The sequence below is a fragment of the Pseudochaenichthys georgianus genome, unplaced genomic scaffold, assembly GCF_902827115.2.
Source record: "Pseudochaenichthys georgianus unplaced genomic scaffold, fPseGeo1.2 scaffold_591_arrow_ctg1, whole genome shotgun sequence".
Classification (NCBI taxonomy): Eukaryota; Metazoa; Chordata; class Actinopteri; order Perciformes; family Channichthyidae; genus Pseudochaenichthys; species Pseudochaenichthys georgianus.
This window is the reverse complement of record NW_027263150.1, coordinates 106,258-127,817: the sequence shown is the minus strand read 5'-3', so window position 1 is coordinate 127,817 and position 21,560 is coordinate 106,258. Positions and strand designations below refer to the sequence as shown.

The window sequence follows — 21,560 nt, the reverse complement described above, 5'->3', positions numbered from 1 at the left end:
AGGGACTCTTTAAAGTAGAGACACTGCATACTGATATACACCTGAACATCAGCAGGAGAGGACTCTTTAAAGTAGAGACACTACATACTGATATACACCTGAACATCAGCAGGAGAGGACTCTTTAAAGTAGAGACACTACATACTGATATACACCTGAACATCAGCAGGAGAGGACTCTTTAAAGTAGAAACACTACATACTGATATACACCTGAACATCAGCAGGAGAGGACTCTTTAAAGTAGAGACACTACATACTGATATACACCTGAACATCAGCAGGAGAGGACTCTTTAAAGTAGAGACACTACATACTGATATACACCTGAACATCAGCAGGAGAGGACTCTTTAAAGTAGAGACACTACATACTGATATACACCTGAACATCAGCAGGAGAGGACTCTTTAAAGTAGAGACACTACATACTGATATACACCTGAACATCAGCAGGAGAGGACTCTTTAAAGTAGAGACACCACATACTGATATAAACCTGAACATCAGCAGGAGAGGACTCTTTAAAGTAGAGACACTACATACTGATATACACCTGAACATCAGCAGGAGAGGACTCTTTAAAGTAGAGACACTACATACTGATATACACCTGAACATCAGCAGGAGAGGACTCTTTAAAGTAGAAACACTACACACTGATATACACCTGAACATCAGCAGGAGAGGACTCTTTAAAGTAGAGACACTACACACTGATATACACCTGAACATCAGCAGGAGAGGACTCTTTAAAGTAGAGACACTACAAACTGATATACACCTGAACATCAGCAGGGGAGGACTCTTTAAAGTAGAGACACTACTGTTGTTGCTGAACATATTAAAGTCATGCCAATATTGTTATAGCCTCCCATTAAAATGTGTTTATGTGTGGAGGAGAAAGAAGATCGCTGAGCAGGGGAAATGGATCTGAGCCTGACGCTGGGTTGGCAGCTGACCGTCCCACATGGTCATCTCAATGCAAGTGAAGCGTGAACGTCAGACCATGGGCACCAAGCATCGCATTTTCCACAGTATCCCAGCGTCGTCTGCACTCTTTGTTTTTCCTTTCACTCTTTAAACAGGCTTGGCTGCACCGAAAGAGGTCTGGTGATGTATTTCAATGAACACACATTGCCATAGATGACACTGGTGCCTTGTCATAAACATTTATATTGGTTTTAACAAGCCCAGTCTTTGAAGTTGATGAGTCGGATATATTTCAAGATTGGAGTACAGGGAGGAATACTGTCTTTCCCATGGCACTTAGGCTGTGTACAAATCAAACATACAAAATATGGACCGAATTCAATGTTCAAATAGACAGGGAGAAACAGCACCTTTTGAAAGAGACAGGCTTTCTCTTTACCACCGTTTCCAGACTTTATGCTAAGCTAAGCTAACTGGCTACGGGATCATTTAAAATGTCCCATTAACACATGATAGTGGTGTCAATCTTTTTATCTTATGTCACTCCTGGTATGTCAACCATTCCCAAAATGGAAATCATTCCTTTGACGTCATCTCGCTGAGCCTTACCAAATGCTATAACTAAAGAAATAACTAAAAACACAACAACGCAGAAGTAGTTCAGTAACAGACACAATCACAGTGACTGCTGGATCTGGCCTTTGGGCTTCTGAACTATATCCTGACCCGTGCATCACCTCTGAGTGTATCCGATGTTTCAGAGCACTGCATCACTAATATATACACTCATATACTGCCAATGCCGTTTGTTAGCACTGCAGCTCAGAGATATGTGGAGAGCACACACTCAACATCATTATTTAAAATCAGCAGTGAGGTTCTACTCCACTTCACACGCACACACCAACACCTCCAAACATCAACACATCCTGTGGCTCATTGCTTACTGATTTATATTCTGAATATAATTGTGCAGTGATGATGTGGTTTTGGTCCCTGAAGGCAGCATCTTCCCTAGACCAATGAGATTTCTCCATGTGCTTTTGGATTATTGCAGAAAATAATCTGTCAACCAAACATTTATGATTCCTACACGTTTAGTTCAGCAGGATAATCTCATGTTAACACCACTTCATGATTTCTGAAGAAAAAAGCTAATGTTGGGCTTTAAAGGAAATACAGCACGGTCACATGACTTCACTTCACCACCGCTAAGCTAAAGGTGGCTAATGTTGGGCTATAAAGGAACTACAGCACGGTCACATGACTTCACGTCACCACCGCTAAGCTAAAGGTGGCTAATGTTGGGCTATAAAGGAACTACAGCACGGTCACATGACTTCACGTCACCACCGCTAAGCTAAAGGTGGCTAATGTTGGGCTATAAAGGAACTACAGCACGGTCACATGACTTCACTTCACCACCGCTAAGCTAAAGGAGGCTGATGTTGGGCTATAAAGGAACTACAGCACGGTCACATGACTTCACTTCACCACCGCTAAGCTAAAGGAGGCTAATGTTGGGCATGATAACGTTTAATCGTCTCATTTAGACACGTGTTAGCAACCTCCGTTTTTGAATTCACCAGTGGTGTAATTTTTATTTGATGTCATAGGACAAACTGTTAAAATCTCTTCGGCCTGTTTTAACCACAGACCTAATTTCAGACCATAAACACATTCAGAAAATAATTCACCTCCAGACCAGGGGACCGACCGACCAAGTTTTTTCTATGTTTTACGACTAATTCCTGCACGACTGTAACATAGATCCCCTGTAGCTCCTCCTCTATCATTCGTACCCACAATGCATCAGTGACAGGGGCCTTACCTTTGGCTGTGATGACCGGCTGCTCCCCCAGCAGCAGTTTTAGCCTCTTGGCGTGGATCTTTCCCTGGTAGTGTGACTGTGCCACCACGGCAGAGGTGAAGGACATGTTGCACAGCGTGCAGCACTTATTCTTGTCCACGTCGCCTTTGTCGCTGCCCTGAAAACAAACACAGAAATAACTTTTTAATGAAACACAGCAATACAAAACTGGAACCCACTCAAATCAAAGTGAGTGTACTGTGGTGCTGTGATATACTTGAAATGACTGATTACTGTACACTATAATGAAATAAAAAGACTTATCCCACCTTTACAGCTCACTTAAAAACATGGTTGACTGAGGACTACACACACTCGTCTGTGCTGGATATGGCGTGTGTGTGTTACATGTTGTGATCATGGTGTTTCCCTCGTGTCTGTTGTGTGGTTGTGATGACTGATATATGTGACATGTAGGTAGTAACGTGTGTTTGCATTTTACTGTTCTCTTTTACCCTAGCGCTTCTATCTACTTGTCTTTATAACTAATGCTGTTGATGTGTTGTGATTTTAAAAAGGTGTCTATTATCATCTGGGAGATCAGCTGGAAATGAGCCATGTTGGCTAAAGCTGCCCCATTTACTGTTTTCTCTGACCGTTGATCAAAGGGGACTGGCCACGACACGATACACAAATAAACTTAACATGCAAGAATCCAACTCCGGCACTCATCTTTCGGTACAGGCGGTGCTGTGTAGAAAACACAGAGATGGAGGGTAAATACAACTGGAGGGTAAATACAACTGTGAGGTTCTTTACTTGAGTGCTTCTGTTCTATGATACTTCTACACACATGCATGTCAATGGGGAACAATGTATTCTACTTTTACTGACAGTTTTAGTTGCTTTCTAGATGGGTAGAAAAGCAGGTTCAAGAAGTTAAACATATCTATTCTTTAAAGGTAAGAAAGAAAGTATTTTTGGACCCCAATGTTAAATGTCTGCCACATTAAAATGCTAATTGATGCGATTATATTAAACATATTATAATGTCATACGTAGGCAGTGATATGTTTTACAAATGAAGGCAAGTCAATGGCAGATTGGGTACTTTTTAATTGACACGATTGCATTAGTACATTTAATTAATGTATATTTGGCAGGGTCAACGCACACTAATGAATATTTCTGTAAGTTAACAAAGAGGCTATTGTGTGTTGTAAAGTCACCCTAAAAACACGATAAAATAATGAAACATGCAATGTCGAAGTTCACAATACGGCAAATGCTAAAATACAATAAAACAAAACATTAGCACAAGTTAAAGACCTGAATACTTCCATTACAGAGAAAGCACATTATACTGTTCTAGCAAAACAGCTGCACATTAAACACCCCAATAATCACAAGCACTTTTATGCAGATGAGCGGGCGGGGTGCAAAGACTTTAGATCCTGGTGGGATGCAAATGGAGTCATCTCAGTTTTAAGGGGTGATGGTGGACCCCTCCCTGAGCCTCCATGTGCGCAGTAACACCCATGCAGTGATGCATGAGAGTATGGATGGATGCTACAGTTTGAGCAGAGGAGAGGACTCTTTAAAGTGGAGACACTACATACTGATATACAGCTGAACATCAGCAGGAGAGGACTCTTTAAAGTAGAGACACTACATACTGATATACACCTGAACATCAGCAGGAGAGGACTCTTTAAAGTAGAGACACTACATACTGATATACACCAGAAAGTCAGCAAGAGAGGACTCTTTAAAGTGGAGACATTACATACTGATATACACCTGAACATCAGCAGGAGAGGACTCTTTAAAGTGGAGACACTACATACTGATATACACCAGAAAGTCAGCAAGAGAGGACTCTTTAAAGTGGAGACATTACATACTGATATACACCTGAACATCAGCAGGAGAGGACTCTTTAAAGTAGAGACACTACGTACTGATATACACCTGAACATCAGCAGGAGAGGACTATTTAAAGTAGAGACACTACATACTGATATACACCTGAACATCAGCAGGAGAGGACTCTTTAAAGTGGAGACACTACATACTGATATACACCTGAACATCAGCAGGAGAGGACTCTTTAAAGTGGAGACACTACATACTGATATACACCTGAACATCAGCAGGAGAGGACTCTTTAAAGTAGAGACACTACATACTGATATACACCTGAACATCAGCAGGAGAGGACTCTTTAAAGTAGAGACACTACATACTGATACACACCTGAACATCAGCAGGAGAGGACTCTTTAAAGTAGAGACACTACATACTGATATACACCTGCACATCAGCAGGAGAGGACTCTTTAAAGTAGAGACACTACATACTGATATACACCTGAACATCAGCAGAAGAGGACTCTTTAAAGTGGAGACACTACATACTGATATACAGCTGAACATCAGCAGGAGAGGACTCTTTAAAGTAGAGACACTACATACTGATATACACCTGAACATCAGCAGGAGAGGACTCTTTAAAGTAGAGACACTACATACTGATATACACCAGAAAGTCAGCAAGAGAGGACTCTTTAAAGTGGAGACATTACATACTGATATACACCTGAACATCAGCAGGAGATGACTCTTTAAAGTGGAGACACTACATACTGATATACACCAGAAAGTCAGCAAGAGAGGACTCTTTAAAGTGGAGACATTACATACTGATATACACCTGAACATCAGCAGGAGAGGACTCTTTAAAGTAGAGACACTACGTACTGATATACACCTGAACATCAGCAGGAGAGGACTCTTTAAAGTAGAGACACTACATACTGATATACACCTGGACATCAGCAGGAGAGGACTCTTTAAAGTAGAGGCACTGCATACTGATATACACCTGAACATCAGCAGGAGAGGACTCTTTAAAGTAGAGACACTACATACTGATATACACCTGGACATCAGCAGGAGAGGACTCTTTAAAGTAGAGACACTACATACTGATATACACCTGAACATCAGCAGGAGAGGACTCTTTAAAGTAGAGACACTACACACTGATATACACCTGAACATCAGCAGGAGAGGACTCTTTAAAGTAGAGACACTACATACTGATACGCACCTAAACATCAGCAGGAGAGGACTCTTTAAAGTAGAGACACTACATACTGATATACACCTGAACATCAGCAGGAGAGGACTCTTTAAAGTAGAGACACTACATACTGATATACACCTGAACATCAGCAGGAGAGGACTCTTTAAAGTAGAGACACTACATACTGATATACACCTGAACATCAGCAGGAGATGACTCTTTAAAGTAGAGACACTACATACTGATATACACCTGAACATCAGCAGGAGAGGACTCTTTAAAGTAGAGACACTACATACTGATATACACCTGGACATCAGCAGGAGAGGACTCTTTAAAGTAGAGACACTACATACTGATATACACCTGAACATCAGCAGGAGAGGACTCTTTAAAGTAGAGACACTACATACTGATATACACCTGAACATCAGCAGGAGAGGACTCTTTAAAGTAGAGACACTACATACTGATATACACCTGAACATCAGCAGGAGAGGACTCTTTAAAGTAGAGACACTACATACTGATATACACCTGAACATCAGCAGGAGAGGACTCTTTAAAGTAGAGACACTACATACTGATATACACCTGAACATCAGCAGGAGATGACTCTTTAAAGTAGAGACACTACATACTGATATACACCTGAACATCAGCAGGAGAGGACTCTTTAAAGTAGAGACACTACATACTGATATACACCTGGACATCAGCAGGAGAGGACTCTTTAAAGTAGAGACACTACATACTGATATACACCTGAACATCAGCAGGAGAGGACTCTTTAAAGTAGAGACACTACATACTGATATACACCTGAACATCAGCAGGAGAGGACTCTTTAAAGTAGAGACACTACATACTGATATACACCTGAACATCAGCAGGAGAGGACTCTTTAAAGTAGAGACACTACATACTGATATACACCTGAACATCAGCAGGAGAGGACTCTTTAAAGTAGAGACACTACATACTGATATACACCTGAACATCAGCAGGAACATTAACACTAGAACCGCCAACGGGTAAAATGTACCCGTTATTGATTTTCAAGGTACAATGTTATTTTATTTATCATACAGAACAATGAGTTTTGATCGCACAGAGATGAAACTTATACCAATATAATCTGTGGACTCTCAGCTTTTCATATGATATCGTTTGTGCAGATAGCATGAAGTATAAAATATCGCTAAGAGTGCTGATTTAAACGCTTGGTGTTCGACTTGTGTTTTGTTTTGGTACAAATCTCTCTATCTATCTATAACTATCTATCGATCTATCTGCAATGTTCTGTTCTATGGACATATAATTGTCTACATAAACAGACGACTCGGACTACTTCTCTCATTCCGAGTGTCCATCTTTATTCAACTGGCACGTAACCTGCACACGTGCATTACGTCCTCAACGTGTGAGCTCAGTCATCCAATCTACACGATCTAATGTATAACTATCTATCCGTCTATTTCTCTCTCTACCCATCTATCAATATATCTATCTATCTACCTCTCTATCTATAAGGAACCGCAGTAGATAAAAGGCGTTGCTATAGTAACACGTTATGTTTACGCTGCATTTTCTATGAGGTAAATATTACCCGCTGGCGGATATGGGTATAATGGCATTTTTTTTGGTGATTTTTTCATATTTTTTTCATATTGACAATTGTTAACAACTGCGGGTGCTACATAACGCACTTTCAGGAAAAGTCACGGACTGGGAGACTTTAATATGTTATTGAAAAAAAGTGACATACAATCTAAAAACAGCTGCGGGTAAAAATGTACCCGTTGGCGGTTCTAGTGTTAAATGGAATGACTATCTGAATTAAATTGTGCCTTTTAAAACAATGATAGATTTCTTTCAAAGACCACTGCAGGTGTTCTTGAGTAGGTTACTTTGATTGCCATCGTACATAAGGTTGATTTACCTAATTTGTTGACTAAGTGCGTTGTAATTCAACAACAACATCTGTATCTCTTGGCAACAAATGATCTTGGACACAAACCAAACCAATTATACAGCCAGTCCTCTGATTACAACCTCTTCACGCTGCTGCTCATTAAGAAAGCTGAATGTCAGTCGGTGCTCAACAGCTGCCACTGATTTTACTTTACAGCTTTTTAAAAAGACAACATAACTTTATTTCACCTCTTCTGAGTGCATGCTGACACCTTGAAACAAAGTGCAACACTCATCACAATGGAGGACAGCATTAAAGGTATTCTTTGAAATCAGACAGTGAAGAGTTAGATGAGATGATGAGAGCAACTCTACCTAAATATTGAGCTAAGGCCGGAGACACTTAGCTTAGCTTAGCAAGTGAAAGTATAGTATATATATGTATAGCCATCTCTGTCCAGGTAACAGATTACCCTACCAGTCAAAAGCTCAGTAGTGACAAGGTCAATCCACACAAAAGCCAACGTGTAAAAACAATACGTTATTATTTTTTATTGGAGGTTTTGTACTGGAATAGTTCAAGCTATGTGAAGCTAAGCTAAGCTACTCAATACTTGTTTAAAGCTACATATTTAATATAAGCTAAGCTAAGTTAATCAATAGCAGGTTAAAGCTACATTCAGTCTTGAAGCAGCTAAGCTAAGCTAGTCAATAACTGTTCAAAGCTTCATATTCAATATAAGCTAAGCTAATATGTAGCAGGTTAATGCTACATATACAGTCCTCAGACAGGTAATCTAGGCTAAGCTAATCAATAGCAGGTTAAAGCTACATATTTATTACAAGCTAAGCTATTCAATAACAGCTTTAAGCTTAATAGTTAGTCTCGAGACAGCTAAGCTAAGCTAAGCTAGTCAATAACAGGTTGAAGCTAAATGTGTAGTCTTAAAACAGCTAAGCGAGGTTTAGCTAAACTAGCCTAATAACAGGTTGAACTTCTTATTTAGCGTAGGCTATAGACATTTCAATGGTATAAATGTTTTCAGCTAACGGAGCGTCCACACTACAGCTTCAAAAAAAGCTTGGAGCTGGGCGTGTCTGGAGCTTGGGGATTTTATTCAAGCAATGCGACCAACAACAAATCACATGAATCTCCCGCCCCCGACATACAAAGCAAAAACCCCGGGGACTTTATGGGAGCAATATATATATATATATATATATATATAAATATATATATGTATATATATATAAACTCCCCAAACAGGCGAAAACCTACCAGTTTCCACCACTGTCTCTGCCCCCTCCCTCCATGCTGGTTCCTCCGGTTTGTATCCCGGTAGGTGAAGAGGGTCTGGTCATACAAAACCGGGTGATTGCTACGGCGATAGTTAGTTTCTCCTCCGACTTTTTTTTAAATATAGAAATGAACGGCGGGATATCTCTCCCAGCTTAGACGCGGTTTGATTGGCTACGGCTTGAGCTGTCAGATTTTCCGAAACGGGATTTGATTGGCTGGCGCTGGCTACTCCGGCATATCCGGAGACGGACCGCTCTGCTACACACAATTCAGTTCGGCGAAAAAGCGAGGCAACGTGACGTCACCCCATTGAAAGTGAATGGGCAGATTGGAGTTGTCGACGCTTCCGACGCTGTCGACGCTGTAGTGTGGACGGGCCGTAACTGTCAGCAAGAAACCTAAATAATCCATTTCCAAACTGTCAAACTATTCCCTCACTGTTAAGTAGACCTTTCCTTTCAAATAAAGTCCAAAACCATCCATTTAACCCTGGTATTTTCTACATCACACCATCAAAGCAACATGACAAGGTCACTGCTCTGGTGCTGTACTGAGAGATAGCCAAGCCACTACTGAAATATAACGCTCATAATGGTCCGCTGAAACTATGAAATTAATCATTGCACCAAAGCCCTGCCTGTGTGTGACATGACTCTTGATTGTATTTCAGAAGTGCAACATGTGAGTTTACTCAGGAAGCATTCACTCACACAGGACGATGACATTTTACACTCACCATTCTTCATCAGACAACAACCACAGTGTCCCACGTCATTAGGTACTCAGTAATACCAACGTAGGGTCATGTGACTCTTGACCTTGACCCCACATAAACATCAGCTTGATGAACCAACCGTGTCCGTAACCACATTGTATTGCATGTGCCAATTACACTAATGAGGCTAGTGATTAAGCTAATTAATGCTTGAACGATTTGGATATGAAGCAGGAGTTGGAACAGGTGGGAGAATTCGCCTCTTGCCCTCCTTTTTCAAAGAGTTGAACTCCCGTTTTCATGATGGAGGAGAAGTGTTTGGCTTCCACTCAAAAGGCTTCTCCCGAGAGGAAGAGAATGTGAGTGTGTGGGCGGCGGTAAGCAGACATCCAGCTCTCTGAATACGCTGAGGGGCAGAGGAAGGCAAACCCTTTAGGAGAGGATGATACGATTGCTAACTGTAAAGTGTTATTGTGATGTGTCAAAGACCAATTGGCCAATAGATCACACAGAGAGAACCGTTCACTGGGATAAGGTGAGCTCTGATCTTGAAATAAACACCTGTAACTTCTCCAAATTCACTCTTCCACCCGACAGCAGCAACAGCATCATCCCCTTTCCCTTTCCAAATGAACGTTACGTAAACACGTCGTAGAAGCTGTAAAACATTAAGATCGATGGCCACTTTGAGCATCTAACTTCCACACAGCGGCGTGCGTTGAAGCTTCCAACGCTTCTGCCCATTCACTTTTAATGGGGTGATGTCACTTTTAGCCGAACTGCATCGTGGGAAGCGACACGGAGCGTTGCTGGCGTGGCTCGCTGCAAAAGTTGAGCAATGTTCAACTTTTGACGCCTCGGCAGAAGCGTCAGCCAATCGAATCATATGCCAGTACAAGCTCTAGCCAATCAAACCGCTGCTTGTGTGTCAGGGGCGGGAGATTCATGTGATTGGTTGTTGGTCGAGAGTCAGACACGCCCGCCGGCAAGCGTCAACGCACGCCGTTGTGTGGACGGGCCATTTGTCTTTTGATGCTTGCGAGGGAAGTCATTCAAATAGAAAATTCCCATAGGAGAAAGTCATTTGATCAAATTAAAAGGCAGCAGGAAAAAGGAAAAGTCTTCAGCCAGGATTTCAAAGAAGGGAGGTTCTCTATATATATTTGATAGATAGATATTTGGAGCATTAAAACTGAACACTTGCTTGTAGAAGATAAAGATCAGAAAGGCATGGTATTCTCTTTTTTGGGAAGTTGTGAGGCATCCAAGATGTTGTGTTGTTTGTCTCTGAGAAGAGTCTTTATGAGGCTCTGGGATGTAGTTCAAAGTTTGATTTAGACAAACAGACTCATCAAGCTGCATTTTGCAAAAAGCAAAACATGGTGAAGACTTTTGCAGAAAGGCTTTATTGATCTTATAATAAAGGATTGGATGTAGCTCTGATGATGGTCGTCCACCAATCTAAAGGCTCGTGGTTTGGAACCGTAGCCATGCTGTCAGAAGGTCTTGAATGCAGTTTTAATACTCCCAGAAAACCGAGACTCTCCCTTCTTTCAAATCCTGGCATTTCTTTTTGCTGCTGTCTTTTAACCCTTTAACTGCCAGCACCACCATTTGGTAGAGCACATTTTGCGTCTTGATATCTTGTTTAAAAAAAATTAAATAAATTGAACTCCATCTGATTCAGCCAGCTCTACCCTTTGGTTGACATGTTATGCACAAAACAACCTCTATATGTCACTGTGGTTCGAACAGAAAGCCCTTCAGCTAGCTTCCACTGAGAAAGTTGGCAATGCTAAAAATCACTGCTGAAGAAATCACTCTTTTTGGTCAACTCTTGTAAGGTAACATGTCCTTTTTGACATATTTTAGTGGCAGGGCACTGACTGAACATAATTAGATAACTTGATGCACAAAAAAAAAAAAAGTTTTAACAAGGGTGTAATTTTTCTGTTGAACCAATCGGTCGAATTGGCCTTTTATGGTAAGCTAGCAATACGAATTTTTCAGAGTTTCAGAGATGTTTCCAAAAAAATATGGTAAATAAATAGATTCATGGTAATATTACTACATCTAGGACTGCCTTATGAGCCTCAGAGTGAAAGAGTGATAATAATTTATATAGCTCCTTTCATGCATGGCATTCATCCCAACGTTGCACACAGATGAGCAAATTAGGCCAACACAGGATATAGACGTTTCCTGTTAAGCCAATTCAGCATATACAGTAAGATGAGCAAGTCTTTTTTATATCATGAAAAACACTTTATTACTTTTTTCCATTTTTTTTTTTTACAATTGTAATGTATTATCTTTTATGAATATATCTGGTTGTATATATTGCTCATTTTCCATAAAAGAAACAAATGTATTTGAGTTTGTGTTTTATTTGAGTTGGATGCATACAAATACTGTACTGTATATGATTGTTGAAAATGTACTTCTACCATAGAAGGCCAGCTCGACCATTTGGTAGAGGCCCGTAAAAACAAAACTGTGGTCAGTCAAAACATAAAAAATAGTTTGTGCTTATTTGATTAAAAAATGCAAACAAATAATTTTTCCATAGCTTTTTTCTTGGTCCAGCAGTTAAAGGGTTAATTTAATGAAATAACTTCCTCCCAGTTTAGAACACGGCCTGTGAGTGTTAGTCTCCCTGAGCAGGTGTTTGGTGGTCTGTGTGATACGATGTCAAAATGCTGTCCAAAACCATCTGCTCCAAAGTGTTAAGCACATCTGGAGCTGAAGGTTAATTCAACGCTTTTATTCCAAGTCCTTAAAGTAGGTCGGAGATGGGAGGCGACTAAGCATTCTGGACGGTTAGGAACGTTTTGATAGATATTTGATTTTGGTGACATCTAGAATATTTGTGACATCCTCCTGGATCCTTCTTTTATATGTAAGTCTTCGATGTTATCTTTTTTTAAACCACACATAGGACATCTATTGCATGTCTTCCATCCAATACTGTTCCCATTAGTTAATAATAATAATAATAATAATAATAATGTATTTAATTCATATAGCGCTTCTCATCTGCCAAGACAAATCTCGAAGTGCTTCACAACAAGGGATACTGATACGCTTTGAGATAATAAAAGACAAATAATTGTAATAATAATAAGAAATCAAAAAATAAAATACAAAAATAAAAGTCGGAGATAGCGATAAAAATGGCAGTACTCCAGGTGTACCGTGCTCAAAGTTTATTCGAAGGCCTGCCGAAAGAAGAGGGTCTTAAGGCCAGTTTTGAAGACCTCGGTGGAAGGGGCAGATCTCAGCTGATCTGGGAGGGAGTTCCAGAGGCGCGGGGCGAATGAGCAGAAGGCTCGGTGTGCGGGGGATGTAAAGAAGAGGAGCGTGGCTGGAGCGGAGAGAGCGGGTAGATGTCTGGGTATGAATGAGGTCACAGAGGTATTTTGGGCTTTGTCCATTCAGGGCTCTGTAGGTGAGGAGCAGAACCTTGAACTGGATCCTGTAGTGGACTGGGAGCCAGTGTAGTTTTGCAAGTATGGGGGTTATGTGTGCGGACCTTTTTGTACCGGTGAGAACTCTGGCTGTGCTGTTCTGGACAAGTTGCAAGCGGTTGATGGATTTGGCTGGGAGACCGGAGAGGAGTGCATTGCAATAGTCTAGTCTTGAGAAGACGAGTGCATGAACCAGTTTTTTGATGTCATCAGTTGAGAGTGAGGGCTTCAGTCGGGAAATGTTTTTCAGGTGAAAGAAGGAGGTCTTGGTGATATGTTTGGTGATATGTTAGTTGGGGGGTTTCTTGGTTCCTGCGAGGGTCTTAGGACAGAGGGTACACTGTAAGTTAAAGTCTGACTGAATTTGAAGTTTTTTTTGTAAATATAACACGTTAACATCCGTCAGATCTTCTTGATACAACTATATGCTAATAATAATAATAACACATGGTATTTACATAGCGCTTTTCGGGGTGCTCGATAACGCTTAATGCACATTAAGACCCACACGATGTGGTTACATGTATTTTAGAGGAAAACAATCGTAGCACAACGTCGGTGTGGGCGGAGAGCTGTAAAACCAGTCTCGTGCTGCAGTTTCAAAATGGGACACTTTGCTGAAAAATGCTATTTGTGGTGAGCTGTAATCTGCTGCAGATCGACACTGTGTGTGTGTGTGTGTGTGTGTGTGTGTGTGTGTGTGTGTGTGTGTGTGTGTGTGTGTGTGTGTGTGTGAGAGAGAGAATAAAAACACACAGTGCATCCTCCCTCAGTGTGTGATAACAGAAGAACAGTGTTGCACTCTGAGTCATTCTGACACACACACTCACACACTCCACTGTTATACCCTTGGCCTCGTCCTTCACACACAGACATATTTGAACACACACACACACACACACACACACACACACACACACACACACACACACACACTTTTCCTCCTGCTAACGGTGACTGTATTGCAGATTTCCACCGTGGTAATGAGCAGATATGAATCCAGGAAGAGACAGAAATACACCCGGAGACGTCGCTTCCGAAACGGAAGGCTCCATCAGTTCATGGTTAATTAAAACTGAATAAACGAGCAGCTAATTGCAGGGAAATGTAATTAACGAAGCGGTGGATAGGTGTGTGTTGCTAGATTGACAATCACAGCGAGAGAGACGCTTTGTTAGTTACTGTATTTAGGGATTGCGGTGCAGCGGAGTAAAAATAGTAATGTGAAATTATTTTTAGGGATCTGGAAAGATTTCTGTAGCGGTGACCAAAAGATGCAAACTACAACGCTGCAACGTTCAATAACTCTTCCATCTGGAGAAACGAGCTGCAGCTTCAGAAAAGATGCCGATATAAAAACAAGGGTTCCACATGAAGGAACATCTCCAGCAACTTGACAGCACATGCAGCGTTTAGAGGACATCCAGCAGCTTGAGGAGACATGGCAGCGTCTACTGAAAGCTGCAGGAACCAAACGCTGCAAAAACAAAACGCTGAAGAAGCTCAAAACACAGCTGGGAGACCAGGGGACACTAAAGAGTGACGCACACAGCTGGGAGACCAGGGGACACTAAAGAGTGACGCACACAGCTGGAGATCAGGGGACACTAAAGAGTGACGCACATAGCTGGGAGACCACGGGACACTAAAGAGTGACGCACACAGCTGGGAGACCAGGGGACACTAAAGAGTGACGCACACAGCTGGAGATCAAGGGACACTAAAGAGTGACGCACACAGCTGGAGATCAGGGGACACTAAAGAGTGACGCACATAGCTGGGAGACCACGGGACACTAAAGAGTGACGCACACATCTTGGAGACCAGGGGACACTAAAGAGTGACGCACACAGCTGGAGACCAGGGGACACTAAAGAGTGACGTACACAGCTGGGAGACCAGGGGACACTAAAGAGTGACGCACACAGCTGGAGACCAGGGGACACTAAAGAGTGACGCACACAACGGAGACCAGGGGACACTAAAGAGTGATGCACACAGCTGGGAGACCACGGGACACTAAAGAGTGACGCACATAGCTGGGAGACCAGGGGACACTAAAGAGTGACGCACACAACGGAGACCAGGGGACACTAAAGAGTGACGCACACAGCTGGGAGACCACGGGACACTAAAGAGTGACGCACACATCTGGGAGACCAGGGGACAATAAAGAGTGACGCACATAGCTGGGAGACCAGGGGACACTAAAGAGTGACGCACACAACGGAGACCAGGGGACACTAAATAATGACGCACATAGCTGGGAGACCAGGGGACACTAAAGAGTGACGCACACATCTGGGAGACCAGGGGACACTAAGGAATGACGCACATAGCTGGGAGACCACGGGACACTAAAGGGTGACGCACACAGCTGGGAGACCAGGGGACACTAAAGAGTGACGCACACAGCTGGAGATCAGGGGACACTAAAGAGTGACGCACATAGCTGGGAGACCACGGGACACTAAAGAGTGACGCACACAGCTGGGAGACCAGGGGACACTAAAGAGTGACGCACACAGCTGGAGATCAGGGGACACTAAAGAGTGACGCACATAGCTGGGAGACCACGGGACACTAAAGAGTGACGCACACATCTTGGAGACCAGGGGACACTAAAGAGTGACGCACACAGCTGGAGACCAGGGGACACTAAAGAGTGACGCACACATCTGGGAGACCAGGGGACACTAAAGAGTGACGCACATAGCTGGGAGACCAGGGGACACTAAAGAGTGACGCACACAACGGAGACCAGGGGACACTAAAGAGTGACGCACACAGCTGGGAGACCAGGGGACACTAAAGAGTGACGCACACAGCTGGGAGACCAGGGGACACTAAAGAGTGACGCACACAGCTGGGAGACCAGGGGACACTAAAGAGTGAAGCACACAGCTGTGAGACCAAGGGACACTAAAGAGTGACGCTAACATCTGGAGACCAGGGACACTAAAGAGTGACGCACACAGCTGGAGACCAGGGGACACTAAAGAGTGACGCACACAGCTGGGAGACCAGGGGACACTAAAGAGTGACACACACAGCTGGGAGACCAGGGGACACTAAATAGTGACGAACACAGCTGGGAGACCAGGGGACACTAAAGAGTGACGCACACAACGGAGATCAGGGGACACTAAAGAGTGACGCACACAGCTGGGAGACCAGGGGACACTAAAGAGTGATGCACACAGCTGGGAGACCAGGGGACACTAAAGAGTGACATACACAGCTGGAGACCAGGGGACACTAAAGAGTGACGCACACAGCTGGAGACCAGGGGACACTAAAGAGTGACGCACACAACGGAGACCAGGGGACACTAAAGAGTGACGCACACAGCTGGGAGACCAGGGGACACTAAAGAGTGACATACACAGCTGGAGACCAGGGGACACTAAAGAGTGACGCACACAGCTGGAGACCAGGGGACACTAAAGAGTGACGCACACAGCTGGGAGACCAGTGGACACTAAAGAGTGACGCACACAGCTGGGAGTCCAGGGGACACTAAAGAGTGACGCACACAGCTGGATACCAGGAGACACTAAAAAGTGACGCACAGCTGGGAGACCAGTGGACACTAAAGAGTGACGCACACAGCTGGAGACCAGGGGACACTAAAGAGTGACGCACACAGCTGGGAGACCAGTGGACACTAAAGAGTGACGCACACAGCTGGGAGTCCAGGGGACACTAAAGAGTGACGCACACAGCTGGAGACCAGGAGACACTAAAAAGTGACGCACACAGCTGGGAGACCAGGGGACACTAAAGAGTGAGGCACACAGCTGGAGACCAGGGGACACTAAAGAGTGACGCACACAGCTGGGAGACCAGGGGACACTAAAGAGTGACGCACACAGCTGGGAGACCAGGGGACACTAAAGAGTGAAGCACACAGCTGTGAGACCAAGGGACACTAAAGAGTGACGCACACATCTGGAGACCAGGGACACTAAAGAGTGACGCACACAGCTGGAGACCAGGGGACACTAAAGAGTGACGCACACAGCTGGGAGACCAGAGGACACTAAAGAGTGACACACACAGCTGGGAGACCAGGGGACACTAAATAGTGACGCACACAGCTGGGAGACCAGGGGACACTAAAGAGTGACGCACAGAGCTGGAGACCAGGAGACACTAAAAATTGACGCACACATAGCTGGGAGACCAGGGGACACTAAAGAGTGACGCACACAGCTGGAGACCAGGGACACTAAAGAGTGACGCACACAGCTGGGAGACCAGGGGACACTAAAGAGTGACACACACAGCTGGGAGACCAGGGGACACTAAAGAGTGACGCACACAGCTGGGAGACCAAGGGACACTAAAGAGTGACGAACACAGCTGGGAGACCAGGGGACACTAAAGAGTGACGCACACAGCTGGGAGACCAGAGGACACTAAAGAGTGACGCACACAGCTGGAGACCAGGGGACACTAAAGAGTGACGCACACAGCTGGGACAGCTTGGTGATGCTCAGGATCATAAAGCTGAGCCACTGTCTCTGTTCAGAGTCAGTCGTCTCATAACTAAGTGTTTGTCAGAATATCTGAGATGACCATGTTAGATGCGTTAGCTACGTTAGCTACGTTAGCTACGTTAGCTACGTTAGCTAGCTAGCTCACAGCAGATCTGCAGTGACATCAGAAGGAGTCATGTGACCACACTGTTCAAATAAGACCATGAAGCATGTTAGGTAAGTTTCCAACAGCAGAGACAGTTGGCACCTGTGGGCCACCGTACGTGCATCATGTGAAAGAACACCGTGCATTGAACGTGTGCTTCTCTTTTTGAGAGCAGCATCCCAACAGTGAGGAATAACTGTCGTGCATCGGCAGAATACACGGTTGCATTTCTCCGCAGCAGATGGAGGCAGCAGAGAAAGAGGGGGTGCCTCACTCCCATTCATGTGCGGCATAATTAAATAATCTTTTTGATTTGCAAGCAGTAAATTCTCTTTGCTGTCAGCGCTGTGCTCTGAGTGTAGCAGTACGTGTGTGTGTGTGTGTGTGTGTGTGTGTGTGTGTGTGTGTGTGTGTGTGTGTGTGTGTGTGATGGCATCAGTGTGATGTCTTCCTGCACCAGACTGTTGTTTTCTACTGTGACTGCATCAGAAATACTACACCAAATACTACAGCATCCGCACACGCAGGCGCGCGCACACACACACACACACACACACACACACACACACACACACACACACACACACACACACACACACACACACACACACACACACACACACACACACACACACACAGTGTCTTCACCCTAAAATTAATGATTCCCCTTATGGGGACCTCCAATTTGTCCCCATAAGGGAAGCCAGTCCCCACACGTGACTATGTAAACAGATGTAGGTCCCCACAAGTATAGTAACCACACACACACACACACACACACACACACACACACACACACACACAACACACACACACACACACACACACACACACACACACACACACACACACAACACACACACACACACACACACACACACACACACGTACACACACACACACACAACACACACACACACACACACACACACACACACACACACACACACACACGTACACACACACACACACACACACACACACACACACCACACACACACACACACACACACACACACACACGTACACACACACACACACACACACACACACACACACACACACACCACACACACACGCACACACACGTACACACACACACACACCCACCATCATCATCTCAAACATCAAAGGGAAGATGTATGGCAGACCCACATAACAATCAACAAAACCGTAAATGTCGTCTCTATCTAACAAGTATAAAGCAAATCGATCAAATATAAACACCATCACATGAACCAGTCGGGTTGCCTCGTCCTGATTGGCCGTCTGCGTTTATGTTATGCAAATTCAGTGGGCGAAGGCGTGTGTGTAATTGGTGAGGAGTGTGACACAAAGAGTCCAGTATTACTTAAAGAACAATGGTTAGAATACGTAACCATCGTTATCCTAAACAGCTGTGGACTCTCAAGTCCACACGCTTCAACAAGGCTGCAGAATTAATCCAAATAATATGGATTATGGTCTAGCGAAATACCCAAATCACAATACTTGGTGAAGGCTAAAGATCAGAATGAAGTATAACATAGGTAGACATTACAATCCCTTAAATGCAATACGTAATCGCAGTAACAGACAAAATAATCATAATGAGTTATCTTTTCCAGATCGTGCAGCCCTGCTTCAGGTGTTAGCATGTGGCTGCAGTTAGCCTGAACCCGGCCTGGCTCGGCAGCCCTGCTTCAGGTGTTAGCATGTGGCTGCAGTTAGCCTGAACCCGGCCTGGCTCGGCAGCCCTGCTTCAGGTGTTAGCATGTGGCTGCAGTTAGCCTGAACCCGGCCTGGCTCGGCAGCCCTGCTTCAGGTGTTAGCATGTGGCTGCAGTTAGCCTGAACCCGGCCTGGCTCGGCAGCCCTGCTTCAGGTGTTAGCATGTGGCTGCAGTTAGCCTGAACCCGGCCTGGCTCGGCAGCCCTGCTTCAGGTGTTAGCATGTGGCTGCAGTTAGCCTGAACCCGGCCTGGCTCGGCAGCCCTGCTTCAGGTGTTAGCATGTGGCTGCAGTTAGGTGTTAGCATGTGGCTGCAGTTAGCCTGAACCCTGCCTGGCTCGGCAGCCCTGCTTCAGGTGTTAGCATGTGGCTGCAGTTAGCCTGAACCCGGCCTGGCTCGGCAGCCCTGCTTCAGGTGTTAGCATGTGGCTGCAGTTAGCCTGAACCCTGCCTGGCTCGGCAGCCCTGCTTCAGGTGTTAGCATGTGGCTGCAGTTAGCCTGAACCCGGCCTGGCTCGGCAGCCCTGCTTCAGGTGTTAGCATGTGGCTGCAGTTAGCCTGAACCCGGCCTGGCTCGGCAGCCCTGCTTCAGGTGTTAGCATGTGGCTGCAGTTAGCCTGAACCCGGCCTGGCTCGGCACAGTTTCATTCCTGGGATAAATATGGAGGTCAGGGAACACTCACTGGCCCCCCGAGGCTCAGGCAGGAGAACTAGGGCAGCCGGAGTGAGGGTATCCCTGTGAAGAGATGATACAAAAAAAGACCTGATCTAGGGCTGCTCAATTCATCGTATTTTAATCGCAATTACGATTATGGCTTCCAACGATTACGAAAACAACGTAATCGAAATAAAACGATTATTTTTGTATTATTATTATTACTTTTCTTTTTTTTATTATTATTTTTTTGTTATTGGTTTTTCAGTTGAGTTATACTTAAAGTTCAGGGTAATCAGCTGTTAAAAACATACTTTTCAAATAGTTTTTCTCTAATAAATTGATGTTTTCAAAGTAAATGGATAATCGTTTTTAATAATCATGATATCAATTATTGACCCAAATAATCGAGATTATGATTTTTGCCATAATCGAGCAGCCTTAACCTGATCCCAACATAGCATCCTAACATAGCACAATGAAGGCTATTACTGCCAACACAAACACACACACACACACACACACACACACACACACACACACACACACACACACACACACACACACACACACACACACACACACACACACACACACACACACACACACACACACACACACACACACACACACACACACACACACACACACACACACACACACACACTGACCTTCACTTCAAACAGCAGCAGGACCAACAGGGATGAAGAATGTGTCACGAGGCTACTGATAGTAAAAGAGGCTTTTCACATCACTCTGAATGTCTGTTTGTGCAAGAACCGTTTTCTGCCTTCTCTTAGCGTTTCACCCAAAACAGAAACAATCCCATCGCTTTTATCTTTTGGTCTATGATATCTTCACTAAGGCGGCACGATATCAGTAAATCCTGCGATATGTCTTCTCAAATCCATCAGCTTTACCCTTCAGCCAATAGTGTGACATATACATAGGCATCTGGAGCAAAAGGGCTTCATTAATTGGCCTGGCACATGAAGAAGACTAACATTTATCTAATTTCCAGAAGTCTTTGCGATATATCGTAAATGTTGATATAACTCGGGTCAGAAGAATATCATTGCCATTTCTACACTGTAGCTTATGTGCATATGACAATAAAACCTTTGAATTTGAATCGAATAACGATAGATTTTCGGTTTATCGTGCTGCCCTAATCTTGACATCGCATTGCTTGCTCTCACTCTGTTACAATGAGCTACTCAGTCTTAAAGCCGTAGAGTGAGGAGGACGATACGGAGCTATACTGTAAGTACAACACTGTCTGGAACCGTGTCCAAAGGCCGATGCTTAATTTGCAGTCTGGATAGT

At 44.0% G+C, this 21,560-nt stretch overlaps 1 protein-coding gene across 1 annotated transcript in view; it reads right to left on the bottom strand.

The window, feature by feature from the left end:
• Positions 1 to 2,762: 2,762 nt before the first annotated feature.
• Positions 2,763 to 21,560, bottom strand: part of LOC117443350 (zinc finger matrin-type protein 4-like) — a gene marked incomplete at its 3' end in the record, with an annotated part of 117,698 nt that continues 98,900 nt past the window's right edge. The window contains exon 4 of the mRNA XM_034079339.2: positions 2,763 to 2,919. Within this exon, the coding sequence (XP_033935230.2) occupies positions 2,763 to 2,919 (157 nt within the window). The remainder of the gene's footprint in view (positions 2,920 to 21,560) is intronic.